Source organism: Engystomops pustulosus, chromosome 9, assembly GCF_040894005.1.
Source record: "Engystomops pustulosus chromosome 9, aEngPut4.maternal, whole genome shotgun sequence".
Lineage (NCBI taxonomy): Eukaryota > Metazoa > Chordata > Amphibia > Anura > Leptodactylidae > Engystomops > Engystomops pustulosus.
In genome coordinates, this window is record NC_092419.1 from 9,484,193 (window position 1) to 9,499,221 (window position 15,029).

Below are 15,029 nucleotides of genomic sequence, written 5' to 3' on the forward strand. Positions count from 1 at the left end.
TCAAGCTCCCGTGGCGAGGGCTAGATTTTCAAAAGTCTGAAGGTTCTTTAAAGAAACACCGGAGGACCGACGGACTGTGGTGTGCAACCTGTGCCAAACCAGGATCAGCAGGGGTTCCACCACTAGTAGCTCAACTACCACCAGTATGGGCAGGCATATGAATGCTAAACACCCCACTCAATGGCACCAAGCCCGTTCACCTCCGGCCAGGCACACCACTGCTCCTTCCTCTGTGTCTGCTAGTCAGCCCCCTGCCCAGGACCCAGGCCCAAACACCTCCCGTGCGAAAACCCCATCTTCGCCTCCACGATCCTCCACAGCATCAACCAGCGTTCAGCTCTCCATACCCCAGACGCTGGAGCGCAAAAAGAAGTATAGTGCAATCCACCCACACGCCCAAGCCCTCAACGTCCACATCTCCAAACTGCTTAGCCTGGAGATGCTGCCCTATAGGCTGGTAGAGACCGATGCCTTTCGAAACCTCATGGCGGCGGCCACCCCTCGGTATTCGGTCCCCAGCCGCCACTACTTTTCCCGATGTGCCGGTACAGCCCTGCACAAGCACGTGTCAGACAACATCATCCGTGCCCTGACCAACGCCGTTTCGGACACGTGGACGAGTGCTGCAGGGCCACTATATGTCGCTGACGGCACATTGGCTTAACTTGGTGGAGGCTGGGACCGAGTCTGACCCTGGGGCTGGTCATATACTGCCGACGCCGAGGATTGCGGGGCCTACCTCGGTCCAGGTCTCAAAGGCCTACTATGCCTCCTCCGTCTTCCACCCCTCCTCCTCCTCCGAATTACCATCCGTGGGCATTGCGCCATCAGTCGGTAGCTCTAGGCACAGCAGCAGTGCCTTCGCTAAGCGACAGCAGGCGGTGCTCAAACTGCCGAGCCTAGGCGATAAAAGGCACACCGCCCAAGAGCTATTACAGGGCATCACGGCACAGACTGATCTGTGGCTGGCACCGCTGAACCTGAAGCCAGGCATGGTTGTGTGTGACAACGGCCGTAACCTGGTGGCGGCTCTGCAACTCGGCAGACTGACACATGTGCCATGCCTGGCCCATGTGTTAAATCTCATAGTTCAGCGTTTCCTCAAGACATACCCCAATCTGTCTGATTTGCTCACCAAGGTGCGCCGCATCTGTGCGCATTTTAGGAAGTCCAGCACAGATGCTGCCACTCTCAGGGCAGCGCAGCGCCGCCTCCAACTGCCCGCTCACCGACTGTTGTGCGACGTGCCCACGAGGTGGAATTCAACATTAACCATGTTATCTAGAGTTTACCAGCAGCGCAGAGCGATTGTAGACTGCCAGATGTCAACTTCCACAAGAACTGGTAGTCAGGTCAGTCAGCTTCCTCAAGTCTACAATGAAGAGTGGACTTTGATGTCTGATATCTGTCAGGTGCTTAGTAACTTTGAGGAGTCAACACAGATGGTCAGTGGCGATGCCGCCATCATCAGCCTCACCATCCCGCTGCTTGGCCTGTTTAAAAACTCTCTGGTCAGCATGAAGTCTGAAGCTTTGCGCTAGTCACAAGAGATGGGGGAAGAAGATTCCCTTGTTGATAGCCAAAGCACCCTTAGGTCTGTTTCTCAGCGCATATCGGAGGAGGTGGAGGAGGATGAGGAGGAAGAGGAGGAGAATGTTGGCGAGACAGAAGAGGGGACCATTGTTCAGTCCTTCACTGTTCAGCGTGTATGGTCAGAAGAAGAGGAGTTGGAGGAGTTGGAGGAGGAGGAAATGGAGAGTCAGGCCAGTGAGGGGAGTGAATTCTTGCACGTTGGTACTCTGGCGCATATGGCAGATTTCATGCTAGGCTGCCTATCCCGTGACCCTCGTGTTCAAAGAATTTATTCCAGCACCGATTACTGGGTATTCACTCTCCTGGACCCACGGTACAAGCAAAATCTTTCCACTCTCATCCCTGGAGAGGATGAATACCAGCAGGCCCTGGTGCACAAGCTGAAACAGTATTTCCCTTCTGACAGCGCTAGCGGCAGAGGGCGTACTTCTGCGGGACAAGTAGCGAGGGAGAGTAGGCGAGCAGGCAGCTTGTCCAGCACTGGCAGGGGTACGCTTTACAAGACCTTTGCCAGTTTTATGTCACCCCCGCAAGACACTGTCACCTGTCCCCAGTCTCGGCAGAGTAGGGCTGATCTTTACAGAAAGATGGTGAGGGAGTACGTAGCTGACCATACCATCGTCCTAAATGATCACACAGCTCCCTACAACTACTGGGTTTCAAAGCTGGACATGTGGCACGAACTGGCGCTATACGCCTTGGAGGTTCTTGCCTGCCCTGCCGCTAGCGTCTTGTCCGAGCGGGTTTTCAGTGCAGCTGGTGGCATCATCACCGATAAGCGTACACGCCTGTCGACTGACAGCGCTGACAGGCTGACGCTTATCAAGATGAATAAAGCCTGGATTTCTCAGGATTTCCATTCTCCACCAGGTGAAAGAAGCTCAACCTGAATAATGTATGCACTCCTCCTCCTCATTGTCCTCCTTCTCCTCCTCTTTGTACACTAAAGCAGAGGAAACAGGCTATTTTTTGCCAGGGCCAACTGGCTGTAGCAATAGTACTCTATGTATTTCATTTTTCTGGAGGGCCACCTACCCGGTCCTCTGTTTTAAACAATTTTTGGGAGTGCCACATACAGGCACTCAATCTATTTAATTTTTCTGGAGGACCACCTACCTGCTCCTCTGGTTTGAAAACTTTTTTGGACTGCCACATACAGGCACTCAATTTATTTCATTTTTCTGGAGGACCACCTACCTGCTCCTCTGGTTTGAAAACTTTTTTGGACTGCCACTTACAGGCACTATCCAAATTAAATTGTCTCCATAGCAGCCTCCACACGTCGTCTTTTTAGCTGCCTCCACGCATTGTCTCCATTGCTACCTCCACACGTCATCGCCATAGCTGCCTCCAAAAGTCGTCCATATAGCTGCCTCCATACATGGTCCCCTTATCAAGCGAGCTGTGTCAGGCAGAATTTTGGGTTGTTTTCATGGCTTCCACATCAAACTTGTTAACTTTGTCGCCACCCTGCTGTGTAATCCACAAAATATACTGGCAAACTTTTATTATTTACCGATATTATTTCAGCGCTTCTTGCGCATCTGTTTACATTCCCCTCACCCGCCATAACCCAAACTTATAAGAACACTACTATACTTGATCTTATACAAAAGGTTCTTAGAGGTGCTGTTTGGGGAGTAGCCGAGAGACAGGGGCTTGGATAGGCGAAAGCTCGCCTGGCAGCGGAGCGCCAGCTCCATCCCAAGATCCAACTAACATAGTTTTAACTGCAGCACCTTTAATCTACTACTAGTTCACTGCCTCCATACATGGTCCCCTTATCAAACGAGCTGTGTCAGGAGGAATTTTGAGTTGTTTTCATGGCTTCCACATCAAACTTGTTAACTTTGTCGCCACCCTGCTGTGTAATCCACAAAATATACTGGCAAACTTTTGTCATTTACTGATATTATTTCAGCGCTTCTTGCGCATCTGTTTACATTCCCCTCACCAGCCATAACCCAAACTTATAAGAACACTACTACACTTGATCTTATACAAAAGGTTCTTAGAGGTGCTGTTTGGGGAGTAGCCAAGAGACAGGGGCTTGGATAGGCGAAAGCTCGCCTGGCAGCGGAGCGCCAGCTCCATCCCAAGATCCAACTAACATAGTTTTAACTGCAGCACCTTTAATCTACTACTAGTTCACTGCCTCCATACATCGTCCCCTTATCAAACGAGCTGTGTCAGGCAGAATTTTCAGGTGTTTCACCAGATACATAGTGGAACTTGGCCCATCTGTCGCCGCCATGCTGGAGACCTGAAGTTGCAATCATAGCAGCGCAATATGGATGCCCCATACTGTCGCTCTTAATCATGGAACCATTTCCGAAAAAACAATTAAAAATAGAACCACTATGCTATTCCATTATTCCTAGGTGAAATATTCAAACGACCCGGCCTGCTTTGAAAATTATAATTTTTTCAAAGTAAACGCTTCTGGCCCCCAGGCCCATTTTGGGTGGGGAGGAGCCGAGAGACAGGGGCTTGGACAGGCGAAAGCTCGCCTGGCAGTGGACCGCCAGCTCCATCCCAAGATTAGGCAGCCTCAGAGGCATCCATGCATGCTGCCCCTGCTGTTTCCTGTCCATTTTGCCTCCACGATCCTCCACAGCGTCCACCAATGTCTCCATGCGCAACTTTCAACTCTCTATACCCCAGACACTGGAGCACCAGAGGATATGCAGCACATCATCCCCTTATCAAACGAGCTGTGTCAGGCAGAATTTTCAGGTGTTTCACCAGATACATAGTGAAACTCGGCCCATCTGTCGCCGCCATGCTGGAGACCTGAAGTTGCAATCATAGCAGCGCAATATGAATGCCCCATACTGTCGCTCTTAATCATGGAAGTCGTCTCCATGGCTGCCTCCACATGTCGTCCCCTTATCAAAAGAGCTGTGTTATGCTCATTTTTCGGGTGTTTCACCAGATACGTTTTGGAACTTGGTCACTATGTCGCCACCATGCTGTGTTATCGACTAAATATACCGTCAACCTTTTGTTCACATAGGAAATCATTTCAGCGCTTCTTGCTCACCTCCTTTGGTGAAGCCTGAGTCCATTTAGGGTATGTCGCCATGACACTCTCTAGCCTGCCGCTGCTGCCGCTGCCTCTGCATGCCGTCCCCTATAGTGTCAGGGTCAATTATTGGATGTTTTAGATGCTATCTAGCCTCATTCGGTCACTCCGTCATGGCCATGCTGTTGCCCATAGTTTTGGCATAATGGCACGATTAAGCAGCCTCAGAGGCATCCATGCATGCTGCCCCTGCTGTTTCCTGTCCATTTCCGTGGTGTTTCCATCCTTTTCTGAGGTTCCCAGGTGTTTGGCCAAGCTTCCCTGTGCAGAGCCTTGGTCCCCTTGAAAAGTGCTCGAGTCTCCCATTGACTTCAATGGGGTTCGTTATTCGAGACGAGCACTCGAGCATCGGGAAAAGTTTGTCTCGAATAACGAGTACCCGAGCATTTTAGTGCTCGCTCATCTCTAGTATCTATGTGTTTGGTATATTTATTGCTGGAATATATTTATGTACTTGATTCTTATTCAAGTAAAAAGGAATAGGATGCAATACTGAGAACAACCAATAGACATGAGTAGCGCTGTTTTTAAGAGACAAAAATTCCTTTGGTTAATCTCTAGAAGAGATGAATACTGGACGCCATTCAGGGACATTGACCTGAAGTGAGTAACAGAGTAATGTTCCCGGTTTAGAGCTTTACTGTCTACTGTTCCCATGTGAACATTGTAATAGGAAGGAATTTCTTTAGTTAGAATGTAAGTAATCATTTAAAAACTCTGCATCAATTAATAGTACAATGCGATTCCATGAGAATTAACACTTTTTCTGGCCATTATGACTTTTATGCAGCATTTTAAGCAGTTGTGTCCAGGCTTTTGCAGTGTAAAGGACCATGCTTGACTTTCCCATCCATTAAATATGGACAAAGCGACTCCGATTCTCCTGAATAGTTAATGCCCCAGTGGTCAAACCTCCACTGATCAGATTGTTTTGGGAGGCAATAACGATGCCCTGCCCCCCTGTACATTGTATGAATAAGTATGCTATGGATTTGCATCATGGATGGTATGAGCACTGAGCCTCTGAGCTTCTGAACGGCTAATACTGTAAAATGACGCCCCTACCAACTAGTCTTGGCTATAATTGTCTAGGGGTCCCTCTGGGCAATCACAGCCAAGGCTAATAGCTAGGGACATTTGCTGTATTGGCTGTTCAGCTACCAACTTAAACTTGCTTGACTTGCCATCCATGGTGGTTTTCTTACTACAAATGTGGATTTTTGACCTCAATGTTGTCTTTGCAGTTACAGAAGAAGTATGGCCCAGTATTCACAGTACATTTTGATTCTCAACCAGTGGTGATGCTTTGTGGATATGATACGGTGAAAGAGGCCTTGATAGACAACAAAGACGCCTTCAGTGGAAGAGGAAGATTGCCGTTGTATGACTATACGCTGAAAGGATATGGTAAGATGTCATATCATTAGTTAATTTTCTTGCGAATGTGATGCCATACTCCAGAACCTCAATGAGTATCTTCTCTTCTAGGAGTCACAGTCAGCAACGGCGAGCGCTGGAAACACATGAGACGCTTTGCACTTACCACCCTTAGAAACTTTGGGATGGGTAAGAGGAGTATAGAAGAGAGAATTCAAGAAGAGGCGACGTTTCTTGTGGAAGAATTTAGGAAAAACAGAGGTATGGAAACATCTCATGAGCCTTAATCATCTCCTTTGACAAGTAGCTAGTCCTGCTTTTTGTGAGTAGAAATTAAAAATGACTTTTTGGGTAGAAATAAAAAAGTAGGTAGATTTACATGGAATTACACGGGTAATTAGGTCTCAAAATTATATAGACTCTAGTCTATAAACATCTCCAACCTCCCTTTCTATTTGTATTCTTAGCCACCAGGGTCACGATTACATACAAGGTTTTTGTATAATCCTATGCTTTGAAAAAGGGTTGCATACCCGAAACGCGTTGCAATGATCTTATTTATTTGTGTGTATATTTTATACTATCACTGGTGTTTTTACCAATAAAAGAATACTTTTTGTGTGGTTTGAAGGTCCACTACAAATTTTTTGAATGGTCCCACAGCCTCCAAACTATCTTTGTGTTCCTATATTCATAACTTTCATTTCTTTCAACATCTTCTACAAAATCATTGTACATATGGGAATGAATATAAAAGATTAAATGGCAGCACTTTAGGCTCAATCCAAAAGTTTAGAGGGTAATCTTACTGGTGAACTATCATTCTTAAGACATTAAGATATATTCAATTTTTATCTAAATAGGACAAATGTTTGACCCCACTTTCATCCTCGGTTGTGCCGTATCCAACATCATCTGCTCTATTGTATTTGGGAAAAGGTTTGACTACAAAGATGAACATTTTCTGACTCTTCTCAAAAACATTCATCGCATTCATCGATACCTGAATACTGGAAAGGGTTTGGTGGGTGTCATCACTACTTCTTAAAGTTTTTTAGCATATGGATTAAATTCTGGCAAATTCTCAAATGCATTTTCTCAATTTCTTTTAGTGATGCTCAAGTAATCTCACTGACATGACCTATTTTATTACCATAGATTTTCTACTTCTTCCATCGACTTATGCACTTCATTCCTGGTGCTCACCAGACGGGTTTACAGCATTTCACTGATTTCAGAGCATTTGTTCAAGGGCAAGTGGATGAGAGTATGAGAACACTTAACCCAGACTCTACAAGACACTTTATTGATTGCTTCCTGGTTAAGATGCAACAGGTAGGAAATAATTCAACCAATGACAAATCTTCTTCTTTGCAGTTTGAAGGGTTTTGTTGTACTGAACTTTCATGAAGATGACGGCTGACAATGCCAATATGCCATATATAACATACAGTATGTAGTATAACATGCAAGACTCCTCCATAACAGAAGATCTGGGTGATTTATGGTCCAGACTCCTATTTGTCAACATCAATACTAAGTGTTCGGCTCGTGACATCTGAAGAAGGGCAATCCCTTCAATAAGAAACATTAATTATCTGACCAATCCCAATGTGGACTTAATAAAACTTCTGTACAAAAATAATCTCATTGGCGCTGATCCAGTCACAATTTCCTATGGTCAACAATTGTCTTTCTCAATCGGTTGCCACTTCCACACACTCGGGTCAAACTGCAGGACTTCCTCCATATGGTATACTATATACAAAGAGGACCTCAGGTAAGTCTCCACCCTAGGGTGCAAGGACAAATGCCCAAGTCATTTCACAGCACTGCCTTTTGTCTCCTAACCACTAAATTTTTAGGCCCCCAGACAGCTACAATAGGCCCCTACAGTTGTTCAAAATGGATGAACATATGCTCTATCCTTTTCAGCCTAGGAAGCTACATAACTGTAACTGTAAAACATACAAATTATATTGTATTTGCCTTTATACAGGATAAACAAAATCCGGCCTCAGAATTCCATAATGAGAATCTAGTTGTATCTGTAATTAACTTGTTCTTTGCCGGGACTGGGACCACCAGCACCACCCTTCGATATGGTTTCCTAGTGCTACTAAAATATCCTGAAATTCAAGGTACATTTAGCTTTTCTGTATCAGCCAAAACTGTGCTTAAACTGGTCACTATGTGGACTTTTCTAAAGATAATTTTTTGAATGAATCATCATTGTAAGTAATAGAACTATATCTAGCTCGTTACATCTTCGCTAGTTATCGTATAATATTTCCGACTGGCAGGTGTTCTGACCATTACATGTAAAATGTATTTCCTTTTTAGAAAAAGTCCAAGATGAAATTGATCGGGTTATAGGTGATCGTTGCCCATCAGTAGAGGATCGATCCAAGATGCCTTACACTGAAGCCGTAATCTGTGAGATCCAGAGGTTCTGTGATATTGTTCCTACTGGGGTTCCTCGCTCTACAACAAAGGATGTGTCATTTCGAGGTTACACCATTCCCAAGGTAAAACTGTGGCTTAAGTCAAAGGCCAAAACGTATAATAAGTATCTGAAAATGAGTTATCCTGGTATACTCGACCTTCTTATGTCAACATCATCTTGTGGAATAGTGGTCATACACCTTAGATGTTCTTGAACACTAATGTGGCCAACAACTATATCTTTTGACTCCTTTGGCTAATTGCTTAGCATGGCCAAGCAAATGTTTTCTTCATGGGGCAAGAATGATCCGCTGCCAAACATCACTGGTGGTGTCTCATCTCTCGTGAGAACAAATGAAATCCACATCTACTTACAAATGGTTGCCTGATTCTACTGATTCCATGGTATGATTGGACATCTTTATAGACGTTACTATTGTCTTTTTGGTCTTGATCCATTCCAGGGTAGCATTTAAGAGGACCAGGACTGTTGTCTTATAGCAATCCAATGTGCAATGAAGGACAATTCCTACATTACATAGTATAAGCATACATATTCCTATATAATCTATATTTCTTAAACTTTTAGGGCACAGATGTGTTCCCATTATTGACTACTGTACTGAAAGATCCTGAACAGTTTTATCAGCCAGAGGTCTTCTCCCCGGATCGGTTCTTGGATCATAATGGGACAGTAAAAAAACATCCGGCCCTTATGCCATTCTCCGCAGGTAAAATGTCTTTTGTGCTTGTAACTTCCGTACAAAAACAATTCAATAGTCACCTTGCGGTGGCAGCCAATGCTGACGTCAACTATAGAAAAGGGGTAGGGACAATTGTGGAGATTAATAAAAAGTAACTTTTATTAAAAACTCCTTAAATAATGGGGGATGTGCATTGTGAAAGTGTCTCACTTATTTCCTATATGTTGGGCATCAAAGTGATGATGTTCAAGGGTTGGGAGGGGCATCATCTGCAGGAAATTCAATTCACAAAACAGATCTCTTTTCCTACAAACCGAATAGATGAACCGCACTTACTTAATTTTTCCGTTAGCCCTCTAATTTCTCATCTATTGAGATAATCATACAAGGACAAGGGGCTTAGAGAAGCATTTAATAACGGCAATGTAGTAGAGAAGTTGTGGTCTAGGTATCTAGTCTACAATCTCCTATTTTCCCGCAATCTCTCCTTATTCAGCACCACACTGTCTCATATGCATAAATATTGCACTCATTGGGCTCATTGGGGCGTATTTATTAAGGGTCCCACGGCCGCATTTTCTTTCGGGTTTCCCGACTTTTGTGATTGTGTCACACGCAATCGTTTTGTGTCGCAATCGCGCCGGCTTTCACGTGACACAAATCAGACGATCCGACTCATTCGGACTACACGCGGGATTTAACATTTAAATTTGTGTCACACGCCAAGCACTTAAATACACCGGGAGGAAGATGGTGAACTCCGGCGGACCTGATCAGGGAAGCGACACATGCAGGAAATCGGGCACACGATCTTCATGAATCGCAGCAGATGGGCATTCCGGCGGACAGTCCTGATCGGGGATCGTGCAGGATCGGGTAAGTAAATGTGCCCCATTAACTTACTCAGTCCCTGGAGTTCATAGAAAGTGCATTGTCCGTGTATAATGCCCAGTGCCGCAATCCACTCAGATTGGGGGGAACGATATCCTGCATGTGTCGCTTCCCCGCTCAGGTCCCCGGAGTTCATCTTCTTCTTCCCGGTGCATGTAAGTGCATTGTCCGTGTATAATGTGCTGTGCGGGGAGTCACTAAGATCGTGCGCCCGATTTCCTGCATGTGTCGCTTCCCCGCTCAGGTCCCCGGAGTTCACCTTCTTCTTCCTGGTGCATGTAAGTGCATTGTCCGTGTATAATGCGCTGCGCGGGGAGTCACTAAGATCGTGCGCCCGATATCCTGCATGTGTCGCTTCCCCGCTCAGGTCCCCGGAGTTCATCTTCTTCTTCCTGGTGCATGTAAGTGCATTGTCTTGCGACACAATTTGAATCTTAAATCCCGCGCTCAGTCTGAATCAGTCGGATCGTCCGCCCCCCGATGGAAGACATTCCAGCTGCGCCAAAAAATAGCGTAGTATGTTTCCGCAGGTCTCAATTTATTCGTTAAAATATACTTACAAACAAAAGTGTAAAATGCGCATATAAAAGTAAAATCCAGATGCCGGTTCTCATAGGACGGACATATGAGACTGGCGTCTGCGCATTTTACACTTTTGTTTGTAAGTATATTTTAATGAATAAATTGAGACCAGCTGAAACATACTACGCTATTGATGCATAAACCTTTACAGCGACCCGCCAATTGTAGTGGGATCGAGGGGCGAAGAAACGTAGCGATATGTCTGAATAGTGGTCTATTCTCATCAGAGGATATTTCATTGTGGAAACATGACTAAAGGACTTTTTATGATTGGAGTAGACAGAAACTGTCAAACCTACATACAAAGACGAAGATAACATCCAAAGAGCTCCGGTCAGAGTATTTTTACCTGTTAAATACCTGTCCAAACCGTGTAATCCTCTAAAAAGGTGCACAGTCCGACAAAAGTGTATCACGCGATCCTTAGTAAATGAGCCCCATTGTCCTGTCTCCCTTCCTCCTCATATATTGCACTCTAGCCCTATCTCTACTCAACTCCTACACGTTTCGCCATAGCTTTATTCTATGGCTCATCAGGGAGATAACTTTCAGCATGACCGGCAGAAATTCAAAGTAGCAATAGCCCTGGTTGAGGGTACACGGTGAGTTTAAATCCCCTATACCCCGCCCATTAATTTCTACATTCAGCAGGAACATACCAATAGGATCCCGGGACACAGTAACCATCTCCAAGCCTGAACTGGAAGTCGAGTCGAGTCAAGGCAGATGTGAGGTCATGTTGCTATGGGGACCTAACAACGACCCCGACGAGATTTGCTGAATTGCGATCCTGGTGACACTGCACAAAGCAGTCACCGAATTGTAGCATCCCATGACTCGGTGAATGGTAATACTTGGGGGCTTAGTTTAATATAATATATTGAATACAGATTCTCAATGTAAGAAACAGCCCTAAAATAAAAGTTTGGGATTACCCCCAAAAGGCTGTTGTAGAATCCATTTGGACTACATAAAATGTATATCTAGATGGTACCCTGGGAATAAAATGGGAAACAATATTATTGGCCGCCCTCCAGAATATGATATAACTGTGTTAATAAAGGAATGTCCCACTTCCCCAAACCATATGCAACATGGCCATATTTAGGAATAGACACCTATGATGTTATAAAGATCCATTTTGCGGAAACAAGAACTGAATAGTATTAGATCCAATTAATATCAGTTCACGACCCAAAATGTTATATCCAACACAAATATAACCTACTATTGCCGTATAACACAAATTAGCTCTATAAAAAACAGGCATAAATTTTCATTAAGTCCATCAGGGGCCACCGACTTTAATCTATATATCCAGCGACATTCCCCTTGTAACAGTTTTTTCCCAATTCCCTCCCCGTAGAGGTGGGGGGACCAATTGTATTCCTACTAAACACATTGCACGGTGGTTTTCAACCATGACACTCATGTGCATGTTTCCTTTTTGGTTTTTATGTCATTATAGGGCTCCCGAATTCTACACCTAAATTCTTGATTTGTTTTTTCAATGTAGTCTAAAGGACAATCGCATCGGGTCAGGTACAAAACCCCACTGAATTTACAGAGGAGCTCGCCTCCCACTCCTTTTGGCCCATATTTGTTCACATGCCAGAGATGAATCACAACGAAAAGTTCCCTGTGGTCCATTAATTAACCAACGTGGCCAGAGGAGGGGGTCTCATGTAGTGGTTCTTCACCAATCGGTCTCTGAGGCTTCTCCCTTTTTAAAAAAATAATAAGGGGAATAGGTCCTAACAGTTCCCTTAGATCAGTGATGGCGAACCTTTTAGCGGCCGAGTGCCCAAACTCCGACCCAAACCCCCCCTGATTTATCGCGAGGTGCCAACCAAAAATTAAAGCAGTAACTTATTGCTCCTTGTTCAACAATTTTCAATCATATTGGCCTCCTGAGGACAGTAACACAGTAGAAAGATGGAAAATTTTCATAATTTTAGCTTCTTTGCAGTGTCCCTCTGTACAGAGAAAATCGTGGGGCCAGCAGGAGGTCCTCCAAAGATAATTCGGCCCTGTCTACTCATTCTCCCTCTTCCTATAGTCCCAAGTATCAAAATATGACTGGAAGCAGCATCTTTTAAGTTGCTTGGAACTGCAGGAAGATTGTTTGAGTCCTGTCTGGTGTGCTGGGGCAATGGCCCGGGTGCCCACAGAAAGGACTCTGAGTGCCGCCTCTGGCACCCGTGCCATAGGTTCGCCATCACTGCCTTAGATCGTCATCCTGAATGAGGATGTCCAAGTGGTGTATCAGAATATTCTGAATATCCATATGCACTTCATCTAATGTATAAATTACCCTTGCTTTACTTATCGCTATTTTGTCATTTCTGGGTACCAATAAAGACCTACCATCACGGCACACAACATCCCCAAATGATCTTCTGAGGATACTATCCGGATAGCCCCTTTTGAGTGAATCTTTCATGTAAATCATCAGCCTGGTGTTTAAAGCTGACCTTTATAGAGCACTTATGGCGTACCCGCAGATGCTGCCCCTTTGGGATACCCATTTTCAGTTCTTTAGGATGTGCACTGTCCCAATGGAGAAGGCTGTTTGTCACAATCTTTTTTTCTAAAGACCTTTGTGTTGAGGTACCAATTCGTGTATTTCTGGATCATGACATCTAAAAACAGTAGAAAGGTCCAACTCAACTTGTAAGTGAAACTGTAGGTTCAGGTCATTATCATTCAGTATTGCTAAAAAATGTTCCAAAGAGGATTCATCCCCTTTGCATAAGATGAAGATGTCAACAAGGAAGTTGAACCAAAGGCTGATGATATCTTGCCAGATGTCCAGATCATGGTCTCCCACCAGCCCAGGAGCAAATTGAGGGAAGACAGGGGCTCCCCATAATTGTGCCCCTGACCTGATGGTAAAATGGATCATCAAACATGAGTGTGTACTCAAGCAGAAGTTCAAAATAATAGTAGTCTTCTGTGCTTGGTCAAGACAAGAGTCAATGGGGCTCACTTACTAAGGGTCCACGGACCGCATTTTCATCGGGTTTCCCGACGATTTCCGTGTTGTGGCGCATTTAACAGGGGTTTTTGGCGCACGCAAACGGATTTTGGTGCATCGGCGCCGGCTTTCACGCGACACAAATCGGGGGGGCGGGCCGTCAGATGATCCGACAGATTCAGACAACTCGCGGGATTTAAAATTGCAAATTGTGTCACAAGACAATGCACTCACATACACCGGGAAGAAGAAAGTGCACTCCTGCGGACCACAGCGGGGAAGCGACAGATGCAGGATCTCTGGCGCATGATGTTGGTGAATCGCACCGGACTTCATTCTCGCAGGACCGTCCAGATCGGGGATCGCAACAGGACTGGGTAAGTAAATGTGTCCCATTATCTTTAGCAACCACTTATTTAATTGGAAGATCAAGTTCTTTACCAAAATGTTTTGTATGAAAGTTGACAAAAAGTTCAAAGACTAAAAAACTCTTCCTCATGTCTCTCTGTAGGAAGAAGGATGTGTCCTGGAGAAGGCTTAGCTCAGATGGAACTCTTCCTATTCCTGACGACTCTCCTCCAGAAGTTTACAATGACCCCAGAGGTGCCGAGAGGAAAAATAGACCTAAGTCCTGAGTTTAGTAGCACCGGGCACCTACCACCCAGTTACAAGATGTCTGCAGTTCCTCGGCATTAAAGTTTTAAGTCAGTTATGAGATATATATAGAAGAAAAAATCTATGGGAAAGCTCAAATATTGTGCAGCTGGTTCAATATCTCTTATTTTCTTTAATAATATGATAGGTGTGAGCGCAACTTCTGGGGCTCATTTGACCAAAAATAACCATTTGGCACCTTTTCATTTCTTTGTAACAAATCAGTAATAAAATATTTAAAAACGATGGTAACAAAAATATTAAAATTATTTTTTATCATAATTTTTAAATATTTTATAACTTATCACACTTGCGCTGCAGATCACGTCAGAGTCTGATCAGGGGGCGATCAGGGTTTGGTCAGTGAAAAACTGACATTTATTCCTGAGGGTTCACTCAATTTTCAATGTGTTCAGTGTCTCAGTTTTTCCCGTGCATCCCGTCCCCATATCTCCCCCTTCCCTTCTCATTTGAGTCTTGCCAGGAGCAGTTCTATATCTGAGTTGTATAATTGAGGATGTGACCCTCATCCCGGTTGTATCATGCGCTTTAGTTCTATAACTGTGCAGTATGTATTATCACTATCTACTATGTTGTATTTGAGACATTTTGGTGGAGCTAAAGCTGCTGCGAAGCTTCTGGATATGACCAGGAACTGATTGGGACACCGAAATGAAGAATGAAAAAGCAAGCTTAATGTTGTTATTCTTTGCTGTATTGT

General features: G+C 44.7%; 1 protein-coding gene across 1 annotated transcript in view; it reads left to right on the forward strand.

Annotated features, from left to right (window-relative positions):
• LOC140077604 (cytochrome P450 2B1-like) overlaps positions 1 to 14,505 on the forward strand; it is a 43,546-nt gene extending 29,041 nt beyond the window's left edge. Inside the window, exons 2-9 of the mRNA XM_072124893.1 lie at positions 5,923 to 6,085; positions 6,167 to 6,316; positions 6,919 to 7,079; positions 7,214 to 7,390; positions 8,055 to 8,196; positions 8,399 to 8,583; positions 9,090 to 9,231; positions 14,166 to 14,505. Coding sequence (XP_071980994.1) covers positions 5,923 to 6,085; positions 6,167 to 6,316; positions 6,919 to 7,079; positions 7,214 to 7,390; positions 8,055 to 8,196; positions 8,399 to 8,583; positions 9,090 to 9,231; positions 14,166 to 14,350 — 1,305 coding nt within the window. The 3' untranslated portion in view covers positions 14,351 to 14,505. The remainder of the gene's footprint in view (positions 1 to 5,922; positions 6,086 to 6,166; positions 6,317 to 6,918; positions 7,080 to 7,213; positions 7,391 to 8,054; positions 8,197 to 8,398; positions 8,584 to 9,089; positions 9,232 to 14,165) is intronic.
• The last annotated feature ends 524 nt before the right edge of the window (positions 14,506 to 15,029 follow it).